The sequence below is a fragment of the Aythya fuligula genome, chromosome Z (genome assembly GCF_009819795.1).
Source record: "Aythya fuligula isolate bAytFul2 chromosome Z, bAytFul2.pri, whole genome shotgun sequence".
NCBI classification, from domain to species: Eukaryota; Metazoa; Chordata; class Aves; order Anseriformes; family Anatidae; genus Aythya; species Aythya fuligula.
The window spans coordinates 11,447,559-11,461,747 of record NC_045593.1 but is presented as its reverse complement, the minus strand read 5'-3'; the positions used below and the strand labels follow the sequence as shown (position 1 = coordinate 11,461,747).

The 14,189-nt window shown below is 42.3% G+C and overlaps 1 protein-coding gene across 1 annotated transcript in view; it reads left to right on the top strand.

Annotated features, from left to right (window-relative positions):
• The first annotated feature begins 364 nt into the window (after positions 1-364).
• The window catches only part of GOLPH3 (golgi phosphoprotein 3), a 33,046-nt gene continuing 19,221 nt past the window's right edge, over positions 365-14,189 (top strand). The window contains exon 1 of the mRNA XM_032206080.1: positions 365-758. Coding sequence (XP_032061971.1) covers positions 543-758 — 216 coding nt within the window. The 5' untranslated portion in view covers positions 365-542. The remainder of the gene's footprint in view (positions 759-14,189) is intronic.

Here is a 14,189-nt window from a genome sequence, read left to right as displayed (position 1 = left end):
CCTTTGTCTGGACACCCACGGCTCCTGAGGGGTCACCCCCGAGGGCTTCGTGTCCGCCTCCCTCCCTCTCCGCCCCTCATCTCACCGTTAACCCCCCCCACACACCCCACAGCCTCCCCTCAGGGCGGAGCGGAGCCGTGCGGGAGGCGGGGACAGCGCTGGCTCCGCCACCATCCCCGCCGCCGCCACCGCCGCCGCCCGCGGCCCTTTCCGGTGCCTCCCCCCCGGCCGCCGCTGCCACATCCTCCGCTGACATCAGCCCGCGCCGCCATATTGCGCCAGGAGCCGCCTCCGCCAGCTCGGCCGCTAAGGGGGGGACCCCGGCCCCGGCCCCGGCCCGTGCCCCCGCCGCCTCCCCCCCCCTCCGCGGCCGAGCCCCGCTCCCCATGAGCCCGCCCGGCCGGCCGCAGCCGCGGTGCGGGTAGGGCCGAGGCGGGAGCGGCTCCCTCGCCTTCCTCCTCCTCCTCCTCCTCTTCTTCCTCCTCTTCCTCCCCAGCGGTCGCCGAGCGTCCCCTCCGCCCCTCGTTCACCTTCTCCCCGCCATGACTTCCCTCACCCAGCGCAGCTCCGGCCTGGTGCAGCGCCGCACCGAGGCTTCCCGCAGCGCCGCGGCCGCCGACAAGGAGCGGGGGGCCGGCGGCGGCCCCGAGGACGAAGGCCGGCGGGACGAGCCGGGGGACGACGAGAAGGGCGACTCCAAGGAGACGCGGCTCACCCTGATGGAGGAGGTGCTGCTCCTCGGCCTCAAGGACCGCGAGGTGCGGGGGGTGTAGGGTGGGTTTTTGGGGATGTGAAGGAGAAGAGGGCTCCCGGGGGGGGACCCCGCTGCGGCTTTTTGGTGGTTGGAGGGGGGTTGTGAGGCAGACGGAGAGCGGCTGGTGGGCGATCAGGACGAGGGAATGGTTGTAAAGTTAAAGGAGAGGAGGTTTAGGGTAGAGGTCAGGAGGAAATTCTTCGCTCTCAGGTGTGAAGGTGGTGGCGCAGGCTGCCCAGGCAAGCTGTGGGTGCCCCATCCCTGTAAATGCTCAAGGCCAGGCTGGACGGGGCGCTGGGCAGCCTGGTCTGGTGGGTGGCATCCCTGCCCACGGCAGGGGGCTGGAGTGAGGTGATCTTTGAGGTCCCTTCCAACCCAAACCATTCTGTGATTGTGATGGTGCTGGAGGATTTGTGTGCTGTTGCGTGCCGAGGGGTTTGGAGGAGGTGGGGAGAGTTGGGACCCACTTTGGATGTGGGCTTGGCAGGAGGGTTTTTAAGTTTGTAGCATCTCAGAGAAGGCTCAAGGGAGAGTTTGGGGGTTGGGTACCTGGAGGTGAAGGCCAAGGTCTCTGGACAGCACAAGTGCTTGTCTTGGAGGCCTGGGTAGACCTGTGATGTTTGTACTTCTCCTCCAATTTACCTGTGGGTCTTACCTGGGAGACCTGTCCACCCTGTGTCAGACACAGCTATACTATACTTCCTTCAGGATGTGCAGCAGCCCTTTCTAAAAAGACTTTTCAGGCTAAGGCACGTGAAAAACGCCTTAGAATTCAAGGAGATACGTGTGATAAAAATGGGTCTTGAACCGTAAGTGGGTCAAAATGAGGAAACTGCCTAACTGTAAAATTCTGTGTTCTTGCTGAATTTATAGATTAATTGTTTGACATGGTGCTGTGAATAACAGAAGGTATATTTCTACTGGCATGGTGGTCAGTTTTATATTGATGATCTTTTGGAAGGGATAATCAATATAAAAACCATGCACATTGCAGAAAGTCAGCCCTATCAGGGGAAACAGTTTGATATGGTGTATGGTGAAGCATAATATGAGTTTATTTTAGATCTGAATTACAATATGAATTTCATGGAGTGACTTGTTTTATTTTTATTTATTTATTTTTTTAAGTAAACTGATGAAGACAGCTCATTGATTTGGGTGGAAGTATCTTGAAGTTGTGCCTGTTCACAAGCACAGAGTAACGGGGGGGGGGGGGAAGCTGATAAGTTGTATGCTCTTTGACAGTGCACTGCATCTAAAATAGATTAGCTGTTTGATGACAGATTAAAGAGTAGTTTTCATGCTTAATGTTTGTTTTCTAATGTGTGGGGGGTGTATCTGTGTACATACCTGCTACAATAACATGCCTTATTTCTCTCTGACTGCGTGCTTCAGGCCATATTCTTATAATCCCGTTTTTTTTCAGATGGAGCTTGCCATGGCACCCTAATAAAGTCAGTAGATATTCGCGATGATGTGTGCTTCCACCTGTTGACTCTGAAGATGTGTCTATGCACATTTCTCTTCCAACTCACCTGAATAGTTACAGGGAAGCATTAGGCATGCTGATACAGGTTTCTGTCAGGATTGCCTACGAGGAAGAGGTGATAGACTGGGTTTTTCTTTCAACCCCATTTTTTCAGGAATCTGTGGTAAATCTGCTGAATTTGTGGGTACTGGGCTGTAAAGATTTCAAGTTAGGTAGCGTTCTGTCTGCCTATGAATATACACTGTAAGTGTTTCTAGTATTTGAAAGTTAGTAATTAACATTGGGCCTAAAAAAAAAAAATATCCAGCTTTGCACTGGTGTACATCAGAATTATAAATCACCTGACTTTAGGAAGAGCAGCAGTGGCACATGCTACAGATAAAGTATTATTTCTTTGTATGGAAAGAAGAACTGATTACAGTGACATTACACTGATTAAAGTGGGTATTCATGACTCCCTTAAGACTTTGCAGTGGAAACATCAGCCAAGAAGAATGGTAATGTCATCTCTAGAGTAGGGGGCTTATGTATACAAACAGCATATACGGTTTCTGAGGTTTGTTGGACATGAATCACCAGGGTTTGTTTTGCTTTTCTGTCCCTTGTGTCCCTCTCTTTTATAATAAGCTCTTTGTCTTTTTTATTTTAAACTATAGGCTTGTTTTCAGAAATGACTTTTTTCTCTATTTTTGAATGATAAGTAAGCAAAAGAAGTTTATGCAACTGGGAGTGCTTTTTATACAGTTTTTACTTCTAATAGAAATGGTTCCCAATGACGTTTCTGTGAGCCTTTGCCATGACAAGAAAACAGAGAAAAAAGTAAAACAAGCTCTGTAAAGTATAATTGTGAAACTACACAAAGTATAAGGGAAAGACAAAAGCAGGGATGTGATCTTAAAACTCAACTGAAAACCAGTAAATCTAAAGCTGACAACATCATTCCTATTTAACTGAACGCTGAATTATTTTATCCTTTCTGGAATAAAATAATGATTTGGCCACAAGGCTGAATTTGTGTAAGAGCATATTTCTCTGAAAATATTTCCTCTCTTGGAAAAGTCACTAATAACTGCATTGTTAACTTAGCTTTGATGTTTTGAGGGGTAATTTTTTTTTTCTCCAACATTAAACACCGGTGAATGTGGCATAATACAACATAAATTGTGTATGGAACACCTTGCATGCAAGGCAATGTCATTTATAATTTGTACATGTAGGTGGAAGAGCCTTTACTCTTAGGAGAGTATTACAGGAAGATTCAGGCAGTGGTGGATAGATGAGTTGCATGTTTCTAGGAGATCGTTAGATCCTTATGTGAATCATGCTTTCAGAACAGAGCAGGGCCTTTAACAGCCATAGCAGAACTCTTGAGTTGTTGCCCGGTTGTCGCTGCAGTACTGGTTGAGTGATATGAATGTCCAGCTGCCCTAAAACAAACACAGCGTGCCTCAGCCCATTTTTAATGCTTGCACACAATTAACTGCCTTCACTTATGCTTCCTGGGCATTGCCTTTTTTTTTTTTCCCCAAGTTTGATCTTATTAAAATGTAATTTATGGAGGGCTGGTTGCTCTGTTTCTTTTTTTTCCCACCAGTGGTTACTCTTGGCTTGTACCTTCTTCGTATATGTAACTATTTCTGTATTCCAAAGTCAGGATAGGTTGCAAGGGGTAAATGCTGAAATGCCTGCATAACGTGACAAACGCGGTGTCCTTGGAGGAGCAGGTAATACACTGGAACAGGATGCATTACTGCAGTTCTGGAGGGAGCATCCCCGAGGAAATACTTGGAATCCCTTCAGAGATAAGGCTGGGAATAGGAGTCGTGCCTGTCCATTTAGAGCAGAGCCATAGCCTGTTGCTATAGGAATAAAAAATACTCACTGAAATAAAATACTTTGCTGTATTAAGTTAAAAATAGTTTTGTGGTAGGGTGGGTTAAAGCTGCACTGAAAGGGAGGCTATTATGTAGAACTCTTGAACCATCTGAGGTCACTGCTGCCAAAAGAATGGAGTAATAAATAGTGACAGTCAGCTTATTTGGAAATGACAGCTCGGAGATGAGCACAGACCAGTTTGTTCCTTATGGCTCTTCTGGACATCTTGTGACTCTCCCTTAGAAAACTGACAGGCTGAAAGGTGGCAGCGCTCTGTGACCGTCTCTCCATTTCATTTGTGTGTGTGTGCATATATATATATTTATTTTTTCTTTGTGGAGTTTTCTCTCAGTAGGAGTTGGGAATCTGTTCAAATGCAGCAACGCTCACAGCTGCTCCTGTACACAGTGTGCCACAGCGAAACAAATTGATCTAGCTGTAGAGACATGGCACCTACTTCTCTAGATCAGATAACTGTCCTCAGTAAGTAAAAATACTTAAACTATTTCCTTATTTGCTGAAAGAAAACTCACATCAGTGTGCTGAAATAATAGTCCTGCACTACTGCAACAGTGAATATCTCTGGATTTATTTATTCTTTGGTGAAGCCAAAACACCGTGAGTGAAGTGGTGTTCAGTCACTTTGTTCAGTACAGAAGTTCTCTTGGATATGTGCTACTCATGTTGGTTCGGGTATTGCTGAAAAGTTGGTGTTACAGTAGTCATGCAGCATAGCTTTCTGTCCAGATAGTTCGTGAGAACGTTTCTAGATTGTGTTTTCATTGTAGGAAGCAAATTGTTAGGGAGGTGTTTTGCTTACTTCAAATTTGGTGTTTTGTGTTGATCAGATCGGGGCTAAAATGAAATTTATTCTTTAATTCTCTTACAAATCTGAGCAGCTGGATTTTTTTTACTGAAATTTGTGTGTTAATTTTAAAGATACTCGTTTAAAAATGAGAATAATTTTAAAAACATCTGAGATAAGGGTGGCATTTTCTATGATCTTAGAATTTGGACTTGAGGAATTCTTATCCTGATGCAGAAATGCTGTGATTTTTTTTTTTTTTCCCCTGTGTACAAATGATGAAGTTCTGGAAAGTCTTGTTGGTATCTATTTTTTTTTCTGTTTGTTTTTGTTTGTTTGTTTTCAGTTGTTCTTCCTGTTTAATAAAAGGCTTCAGCAGTAGCCAGAGTATCAGCTCTAGCTCCCAGGTTTTGCTGAAAAAATTCTGGGACGAATGAGTGAAACATGAGGAGGCGTCTGTCGGGAATTCACATCACGGTTGAAGAATGATGTATGAATGTTGAAACCTTGACAAAGACGTCCTTTTTCTCAAATGTTCAAGGCCTAATAACAACAAAGTGTGTAATGTCTGTTATGAAAAATTCTTTTTCGTAATTGCCTACCTCTCTGGTCTTTTTTGTTTTCATGACCATACATAAATAGCAGGCCATCAGAAGAGAGGAGGCACGGGAGGAGGAGTGCCCAAGTTCTGAGCACTACAAGATGCAGTGAAGTGCCTCTTCACTGGGCTTCTCAGTAAATCTTGCTGCTTTGGGGCTCTTTGGAGGACATGCTCATCTGGAAGCAGCATTATAGTTACAAGTTGACTTTATGTATTAAAATGGAGTTTACTTTTCAGGTTTATTTCATGCAGCCAGCATGGTTATCCCTGCTCTTCTAGCATGGCTAATTTGTAGTCTATATGACTTATTCACAAATATCTTTAAGTGTAGTGTTAGCTCCTTCTTTAATATAAGGCTGTAAGAAGACCAGGCAAAAATTAGTCAGCGCCTATCTAGTGACACTTATGATTTTTTTTTTTAAGTGCTCTTAAAAAGCAAGGCTGTAACTCTTCTTCGTCTCCTACAGCAAGCTATTTTTTTGTAAATTTTGTATGAAGTATACCTGAGAAAGCATGGCTGGTTAATCACAGAACTGAAAAATTAACGTTTTCCATTAAAGAAAAAGTGGTAGTCAGCTGGTTTTTCATGCTAAAGTAGTTCAGGCACTGCTGCACTTAGAAAGCTACATGCAGTGAGCCGCCTTTGCAAGGCTAAAATGACCAGCCAAAGTGTTGCAGACAGTAAGAGTAATTAAGAATGACTGTTCTACACAGAGCATATGACTGCTGCACTTGTGTTTGTGAACAGAGGAAAATCATCTCCAGTAGTGGTGTTTGTCAGTTTCCTCTGCATGGACAACGTTCTCAGGCTGTCTCGTCTGAACTTTTGGTAAAGAAAGGAAAAAAAGTTGTAGTCAGCCTACTATGTGCCACTGCTGACTGTTTTTCACAGCTAACCTGCTTGTAAAGTGTAAATTTCAGTAATTTTTCTTTCCTTTCAGAAAGAAATGCTCATAATACGTTATTTCTGAAATCTTTCTGCAGTAAAATTGTGAATAAAATAATATACAGCTGTTCTCCTCCTCTGAATTGCACTGTATATCAGCCTGGACGAGTAGGAACACATAGATATGTGGTATTATGATTAACCCATATTACGCATAAGTAAGCTATGTCCACCAACTCCATGTCCTAAACTAAATTACTGTATTTCAGCCTTTTTTTGTTGTTGTTGTTTGTGGTGGAGCTTTAAAAGGATGAATGGTATGCCTTGTGAGCTAGGTCTTTGTAATTAGAAATGCAATGAACATTTGCAGGTCCTTTGCTGTTTGTGGATGTTGTATGATTTATTTCTCACACTAGGAAATCCGGCTACTGGCCTTCTTTGCATATCTTTCTGTTGCTAAATTTCTTTTAAGTACACGTAAGCTGCTGATTGCTATATACTTTCTCATCATCTCCCGTTATGGTCTTACTGGGTAGCACTGTGTGGTTCGATACAGTCCTTAATTGACAGGCTAGCTGTCTTAGGTACACAGAGTGTGTACTCAGACATTGTACCATGGGTTTTCTGTCCAGAAAATGATTATTTCACAGAACATGGCACTAACAGTTCTCACTTTTGTAGATGCCTGACTTTTACACTGGCACTTCCATGTCTGTCAGCCTGTTCCACGAGTGGAGCATTCCTTTCGTATTAAGTTCCAGCACACATTCTGCGTAGTGGAGAAGGCAGGTATTACATGCATTGGTCAGGTTGAGGTAAATGCCCTGTAGATGTTAAATCTGTGCTAGTCTCTTAAATGCTGATTACAACTGCTTTGCCCATGCAGGATATTCAAATGTGCCTTCTGCTTTAGCAGCATCTGCAGACTGTGTGTGGGGCTTTCAGTTTGCTGGTGGGTACATCTTAAGTGCTAAATGGAATAATGTGTTCCTTTTAATGCAAGAACAGTGCATTGAGTGTTATTTCTTATCTCACAGTGAAAATTTGTGATGTGGCACTGTTGTGAGATGGTCTGGTTCTTGCAAATTTTTTGCACCTGGGCAAGTGAAACAAAGAGCAGTTCTGGAAAGGACAAGCTGAAAGGAAACTGGGAGTTCAGACAAAAGAGAGGAACCCCTATTGGTTATGTACGCTTTTTTTGGACACCAAAAACATTACTCTGGATGTACATTCTCATCCATGACTGATAAATAAAGAGCGATGAAGATCCATCAAAATGAAATACTGCACTGCTCCCCAGTTTGAAATAGCCCTCTGCTTTACTTAAGAGTTTTAAGTTGTGTTAACTGTAGGGTGGAAAAGGTTTATTTTTATTTTTATTATTTTTTAAAGAATAGCTGTTGTATTTGGAGACAGATACAGTATATTTATAAACCCAGAGGAGGGCATTTTAGTTGTAATGTTGCCTACTCAATAGACAATTGGGCCAGGTCTCTTCAATATCTTCATCAATGATCTGGACAAGGAGATCAAGTGCACCCTCAGTAAGTTTGCAGATGACACCAGGTTGGGCAGGAGTGTTGATCTGCTGGAGGGCAGGAGGACTCTGCAGGGGGATCTGGGTGGGCTGGGCCCATGGGCTGAGGCTAACTGTATGAGGTTCTACAAGGCTCAGTGCCAGGTCCTGCACCTGGGGGAGTACAACCCCATGCAGTGCTATGGGCTGGGGGAAGAGTGGCTGGAAAGCTGCCTGGTGTAAAGGACCTGGGGATATTGGTCATTTGCCAGCTGAATGTGAGCCAGCAGTGTGCTCAGGTGGCCAAGAAGGCCAAGAGCATCCTGGCTTGCATAAGGAGTGGTGTGGCCAACAGGACCAGGGAGGTGATCGTCCCCCTGTACTCAGCTCTGGTGAGGCCACACCTTGAGTACTGTGTTCAGGGTTGGGCCCCTCACTACAAGAAGGACACGGAGCTGTTGAAGTGAGCCCAGAGGAGGCCACGAGGCTGCTCAGAGGGCTGGAGCACCTCTGCTGTGGGGACAGGCTGAGGGAGCTGGGGGCATTCAGCCCGGAGAAGAGAAGGCTCCAGGGAGACCTCACAGCAGCCTGCCAGTGCCTAAAGGGGGCTACAGGACAGCTGGGGGGGGACTCTTTGTCAGGACTGGAGTGATAGGACAAGGGGGATGTCTTTAAACTAAAATATGGTGATTTTATATTAGACATCAGGAAGAAATTACTCAGAGGGTGGTGAGGCCCTGGCCCAGGCTGCCCAGAGCAGCCGTGGCTGCCCCATCCCTGGCAGTGCTCAAGGCCAGGCTGCATGGGGCTGGGGGCAGCCTGGGCTGGTGGGAGGTGTCCCTGCCTATGGCAGGGGTAGGAGTTGTATAATCTTTAAGGTCCCTTCCAACCTAAACTGTTCTGTGATAGTTGGTCAAAGTCAGTTAAACCTTCTCCTTTTACTTTGCTAGTACTAGCACTGCCTTCATTGCCTTAGAGGGACTTAGCGGATTTGCTCTTTTCTTAGAGTATTTAATAGAAGTGTACTGAGTCTGGCTGGGTTGGAGTTAATTTTCTTTGTAGCAGCCAGTTCAGTACTCTACTTTTGATTTGTGACCAAAACAGTGGTGATAACTCACCTGTGTCTGAGCTGTTGCTGAACAGTTTGGGCTCAGCATCAAGGCTTTACCTGTTTGCCCCTCTGCTCCCCATAGCGATGAGGCTGGGCCTGTGCCAGAAGCGTGGAGGGGACACAGCCGGGACAGCTGACCCCAGCTGAACACAGGGATATTCCATACCATATGGCATTGTGATCAGCAGAAAAAGGATTTTTTTTGGTACGTAATCATTGCTTGGAGGTTGGATGGACATCAGTCTTACCTGTAGGAGGTGGTGAGCCATGGCTTTTGCATCACTTTTTTATTTGCTTCCTTTGTTCTTCTTTTCCTTTGTTTATTAAACAGCTTTTATCTCTCACACAAGTGTTTTGTTTGGTTTTCCTTTTGCCCTTCCTAATCCTGCTGATAAGGGAAAGAGAGGGAGCAATTGTGTGGGGCTCATCTGCCAGCCAGGGCCAGCCGCAGGGAGGCACTGAACGTGTGCAAATTGCGTGTTGTAAGCTCCTGCTCGTTATACTTGTATCTGGGCAGGATGTGAGCTCTTCTTCTTTTCCTGCCATGTTTGCTTACTGCTGTTTGAAGACTTCTTTAGGGTGAAGTATGTGATGTGGAGGATCTGAGCTCCAGTTCTAAATAAACACTTCTTTCAAATGCATGCCAGATTTTATGCTCAGTGACAATAGCTGGTATTGTAGGAAATAATTGGCAGGCTATGGAATAAACTGCAACTTCATTTTACATGAAGTATGGAGAATATAGGTTGGACCCTGATGGAAGGGGGTGGCTTTGAAGTAATTCTCTCCATGTGCATACACTAATCATGCTGAAAGTTAGGATGCGAGGATTTAAGTTTCTTTTAATTCCTAAAGGAACAATCAGAGTTCCAAGTTGTGCGTGGGTGCATTGCCTCCTCTTCAGCAAAGTTGCATTTTTTTTTTTTTGTCTCCCTTTTAGCGAAGAGATGTCTGTGTACATGCTTAAAAAGCTGTGCGGTAGCATTTGGCTTTAGTGTTTTCGGTAGTCGACAGCAGTTGCTGTTTGTTATTTATTCTTAAACACAGTGTCGGGCTGATCAAATACCTGACAAGTTCCTTGTCAACAATATTGGATTTTTGAATATGCATGCTTGCTTTCCAAAAGTATTTCTAGTGTTTGGCTGTCAGAACACTTCAGAGACTTTTGCTCGCTAGCTTACCTTCTGTTTATAACTAGACTGCAATTTATGTTCCAGTAAAATGGCTAATGATGTAAATTGCATCAGAAGTTGAAAAATAGGGACTGCAGTCTGAAATAAAATCTTCAGGTTGTGGTATTTCAATAGAAAGCACTCTGCACTGAGCCTTGCTTTTCCTTCTTAAACCGGAGATTAGTTTTTAAAGGTTCTGTAGGTCAAAGTGCATCATTAGATGTTCCTGCAACCACCTTGGCTGAGAAGGTGATGACTTGCTTGAAAGATAAGATATTCAGTGAAGAGCTAGCAAGGTATAGGTTGGCATAGAATTTTAGTCTGGTTTGCAGAGAACGAGGAGGAATCCTGTGTATTTTAATTGCAAAACCGCGGACTTGATGTTAGAATATTTTTCCTTTGATAAGTGAGAAAATTTGCAATGTTCCTTTAGAGATGTGTATTTCTTGAATATTTTGAATATTCACAAATTCTGGACATGTTTTTATCTACATGTTTATATGTACTGCTTACTGTGTATTACTATATTTGAGGAATGACTGGTAAGAGTGATGAATGTCTCTTTTACATTGTTTTGTTTTCAGAAGAACATTGATATATTTTTTTCCAATTACGTAGGTAGACAGAACTGCTTCTTTTGCTGAAACTGACATCTCTATGTACCCATTTAAGGGCTACCTGAGAAATTGTAATTCCAGTTTTGGTTACAAGCCATGCAATATATACAGAGCAGCCCTCTCTGAATACATTTCTGTCAGGTGAAGATCTATCTTGTTTCTTTCACCAGAGAAGTTGGTCCAGAGAAACGGTTAAAATTGCAGTCTGGCCAACAGTAGGTGTGAGAACAATTCTGTTTAAAGGAAAAAAAAAAAAAAAAAAAAAAAAAAAAAAAGGAAGTTTGGTCTTTTTATAATTTTCTAGATGATAATAATAAACTTTATTGAAGCTTATTGCTTTCAACCCCCACCCCTCAAAAAAATAAAAAATAAATTGCATTTCAGGGAAGCTTTTTCTTATGTTTAGATTCTAACACAAACTTCGAGCATGTTCGTAGCTAACTGTTTTCTTATATTCCCGAGCAGTCTTCTGTTATCCTCTTGTCTTTTAGGAGGGAATGGATTGATAAACAATGAGAAGAGACAAGGCAAGCTATTACTAAGGAGCTCCTTAAGCAAGACCCTAACCCTGAACATTATCTTTTTAGACAAGCATGAATAGGTTGGGGTAAGACCACACAGTTCCTTGCCAAAGGAAATCGATTTAGGACTTGTTAGAGAATTCTGCCACGGAAACTCAATTTGGTTTTGTGTTCTAATGCATCTGGCATTGTGCACTACTGTGGTGTAGTGGAGTATCAGATTTTCCTAGAGGTAAAAAATCTATAGCTGTTAGATTTAGAGATTAATACAGGAGCTCTGAATATGTATTAGAAAGTAACATAGAATGCCTAAATCATTAAACCACATGCAGATAATAATAAATAAATAAAAGTAAAATAAACGTCTGCTTTTCTTTTCACTGTTAGCTGCAGCTTCTGTGCTGTGGTTAATCCCAATTTCAAGTAGATTAAATCGCAGTAACCTGTGGTGGGAATAAAAAAAATACATATCTTTTTATCCTTTGAGGGTGAAAATGGATTAATGTGTATAATAAAAAAATGCCTGTGGTGAGATCAGCCTAACATTACCTTTATGGTTCAAACAATTTTAGACATGCTAGCCTGTCTTCAACTAATGTTGCGATGAAGCTTTTCCTTTTCTCTTCTTCCATCATTGTTTTCTATTGTTTGCATTTCCTCCCAGCTCATTGTGAATATGTTTATGCTGATGAAGGAAGTTCTGATTGGTTCTCCCTGGAGTTTAAGGTCCTTTGTATGTTCACAGCTTACTTGAATAGCTGGCTAAGAGCATGTAGAAGTCCACATAAAGACTTAGTAGAGTAGAAACAGATGTTGGCTGGCTGCAAAGAGGAGTTGAGCAGAACTAGTGCAGAATTGCCCATTATATTCCTGTTATGTCTTGTGTCCACAGTGAGCCATCAGCGGTTTGAAGCTTATCAGATTTTTGCAGAGCAAAATTCTGTATGCATCATCTGTTTCCCATCTGATAAAACTAGATTTCCAGTTTTCCCGGTTGCCAAGAATTAAATTATTTTAGTGGCCTATAGGAAACATACAGAAGCGGTATTTGAAATACTTGATAAAATATTTAAATGTAATTAGCAGATTAGATAAATTTATAGTTTAACACAGTAATTAAATTTGAAAGGCACCATGTATTATCCAATATGTCAACCAGTATTACATCAAATTAAGTATTTGTGCAGATCGGAGAAATAAGTAGCATTTTTTTTGCAGTGCTTTGAAAGTTTAACAACCTTAGTAACTTCTTTACATGCTTTTCTGGTATTTCTGTAATGAGATGTGTGATTGCCAACCATTCCTACTGATGTGGCAGTGCATGTTATGTGAAGTTGTGCCACCCAGCCGTATTACATAGACCACAGTTTGAGAAATGTTGATCTGAGGGATTCAAATGATAAGGATGAATACACAGCTATTTGTCCAAGTAGTGACAAGCTTTTCCTATGTGTAACTGAGAACATGGAAAAAATTATGTTTTTTGTGTGTGTTTTGTTTTCATTTTTACAAATCCTGTTTACTTGTTTTTATGTTCAGAAGCTTCTTGCAATGATATCCTGGAAGAATAAACTTAAATAATTTTTTAAAGTGTTTGTTATTCTAATATAAGAATTTCCTGCTCTGAAAAAAGGATATGGTTGAAGTTTTTAGGATTAACTGAAAAAATCAGGTACCAGATTGTTGGACAAATACTTTATAAATATGCTCAATGTTAAATTAGGCATACATTGCATCAATCTTGCTGATTTCCACTCAGAAGTTGTATTTGTTCTTCTTTGTCGAACGATGGTGTTTCTAAATAAAACACCAGCTTCCAAGGGGATTTCTTATCTAAAGACTCTGTAAGCGTTCGACAGTAACTCAGTTATTGGCTTTGATCTGCATGAGATTTTTGCTTTAAGTTGCATTATCTCAAATAATAGATTTACTTACTTGTAACAATACCAGGCAACGTTTTTTCTTTTTAATCAGTGATTTTACTTTCAGCTAAAAGGATAGGAACAACAGAATTGTATAAAGAATTGTCTGGATTTGAGGGTCACTTACTATTGTTTATCCTCTCCTGCCCCTGTCTCCTGGGATCTCCATTTAGTTGTATGACTTGACCTTAATATCCAAGAAGATGTAGTTTGTGTCTTGAAGAAGAATCTTGATAACAGGTATGCTTGAAATTCATAAAATGAACCTTCTGAGTCAACGTGAAGGAGTGAACTTTTATGTCAAAGCGTAATTTGTAATAAAGAATAATGTAAGCATCTGGTTTATGTATACATACTTGCTTGTATTTCATATTTTACCTCTTTGGATTTGAGGAGATGTTGACGCTCTTGAGGTGCTTCCAGCTGCTTTCAAAAGTTCAAGATACTAATAATCTCAGAGACTATATAAAGGGAGCAGTATGTTAAGATCGTTCTCCTCTTTGTGGGGGTTATGATAGCCCCATGCTCCCCAGTCTGCTGGTAGTCTTTGTTAAAATTACAACACTTAAAAACAGTGTTTGGAGTCAGCAATCATAGCTGTGCAGCAGATAATGTGTTGCAAGCCGCTTTACAATTTATATATATCAGATATATCAGCAAGAGTATGCAAGGGGAGGGAAACAGCCATCCCTGACATGAAAACCATGGCAGAAAAAATTCCTTATAACCTGTTGCATGGCACCTGGACAGCATCTGCTGTTACTCCTTTACCCCCTGTCCTCTCCAGCTCTTCCTGTAGGTCCCAAAATTATTACTTCAGACAGGAACTCCTTGACTGAAAAAAGCAAGAGTTGCATCGCAATTGTGGTCAAGTCCATTATGAAATACGACTTGCAACAGCCCACGTTTCAAGAGGAATT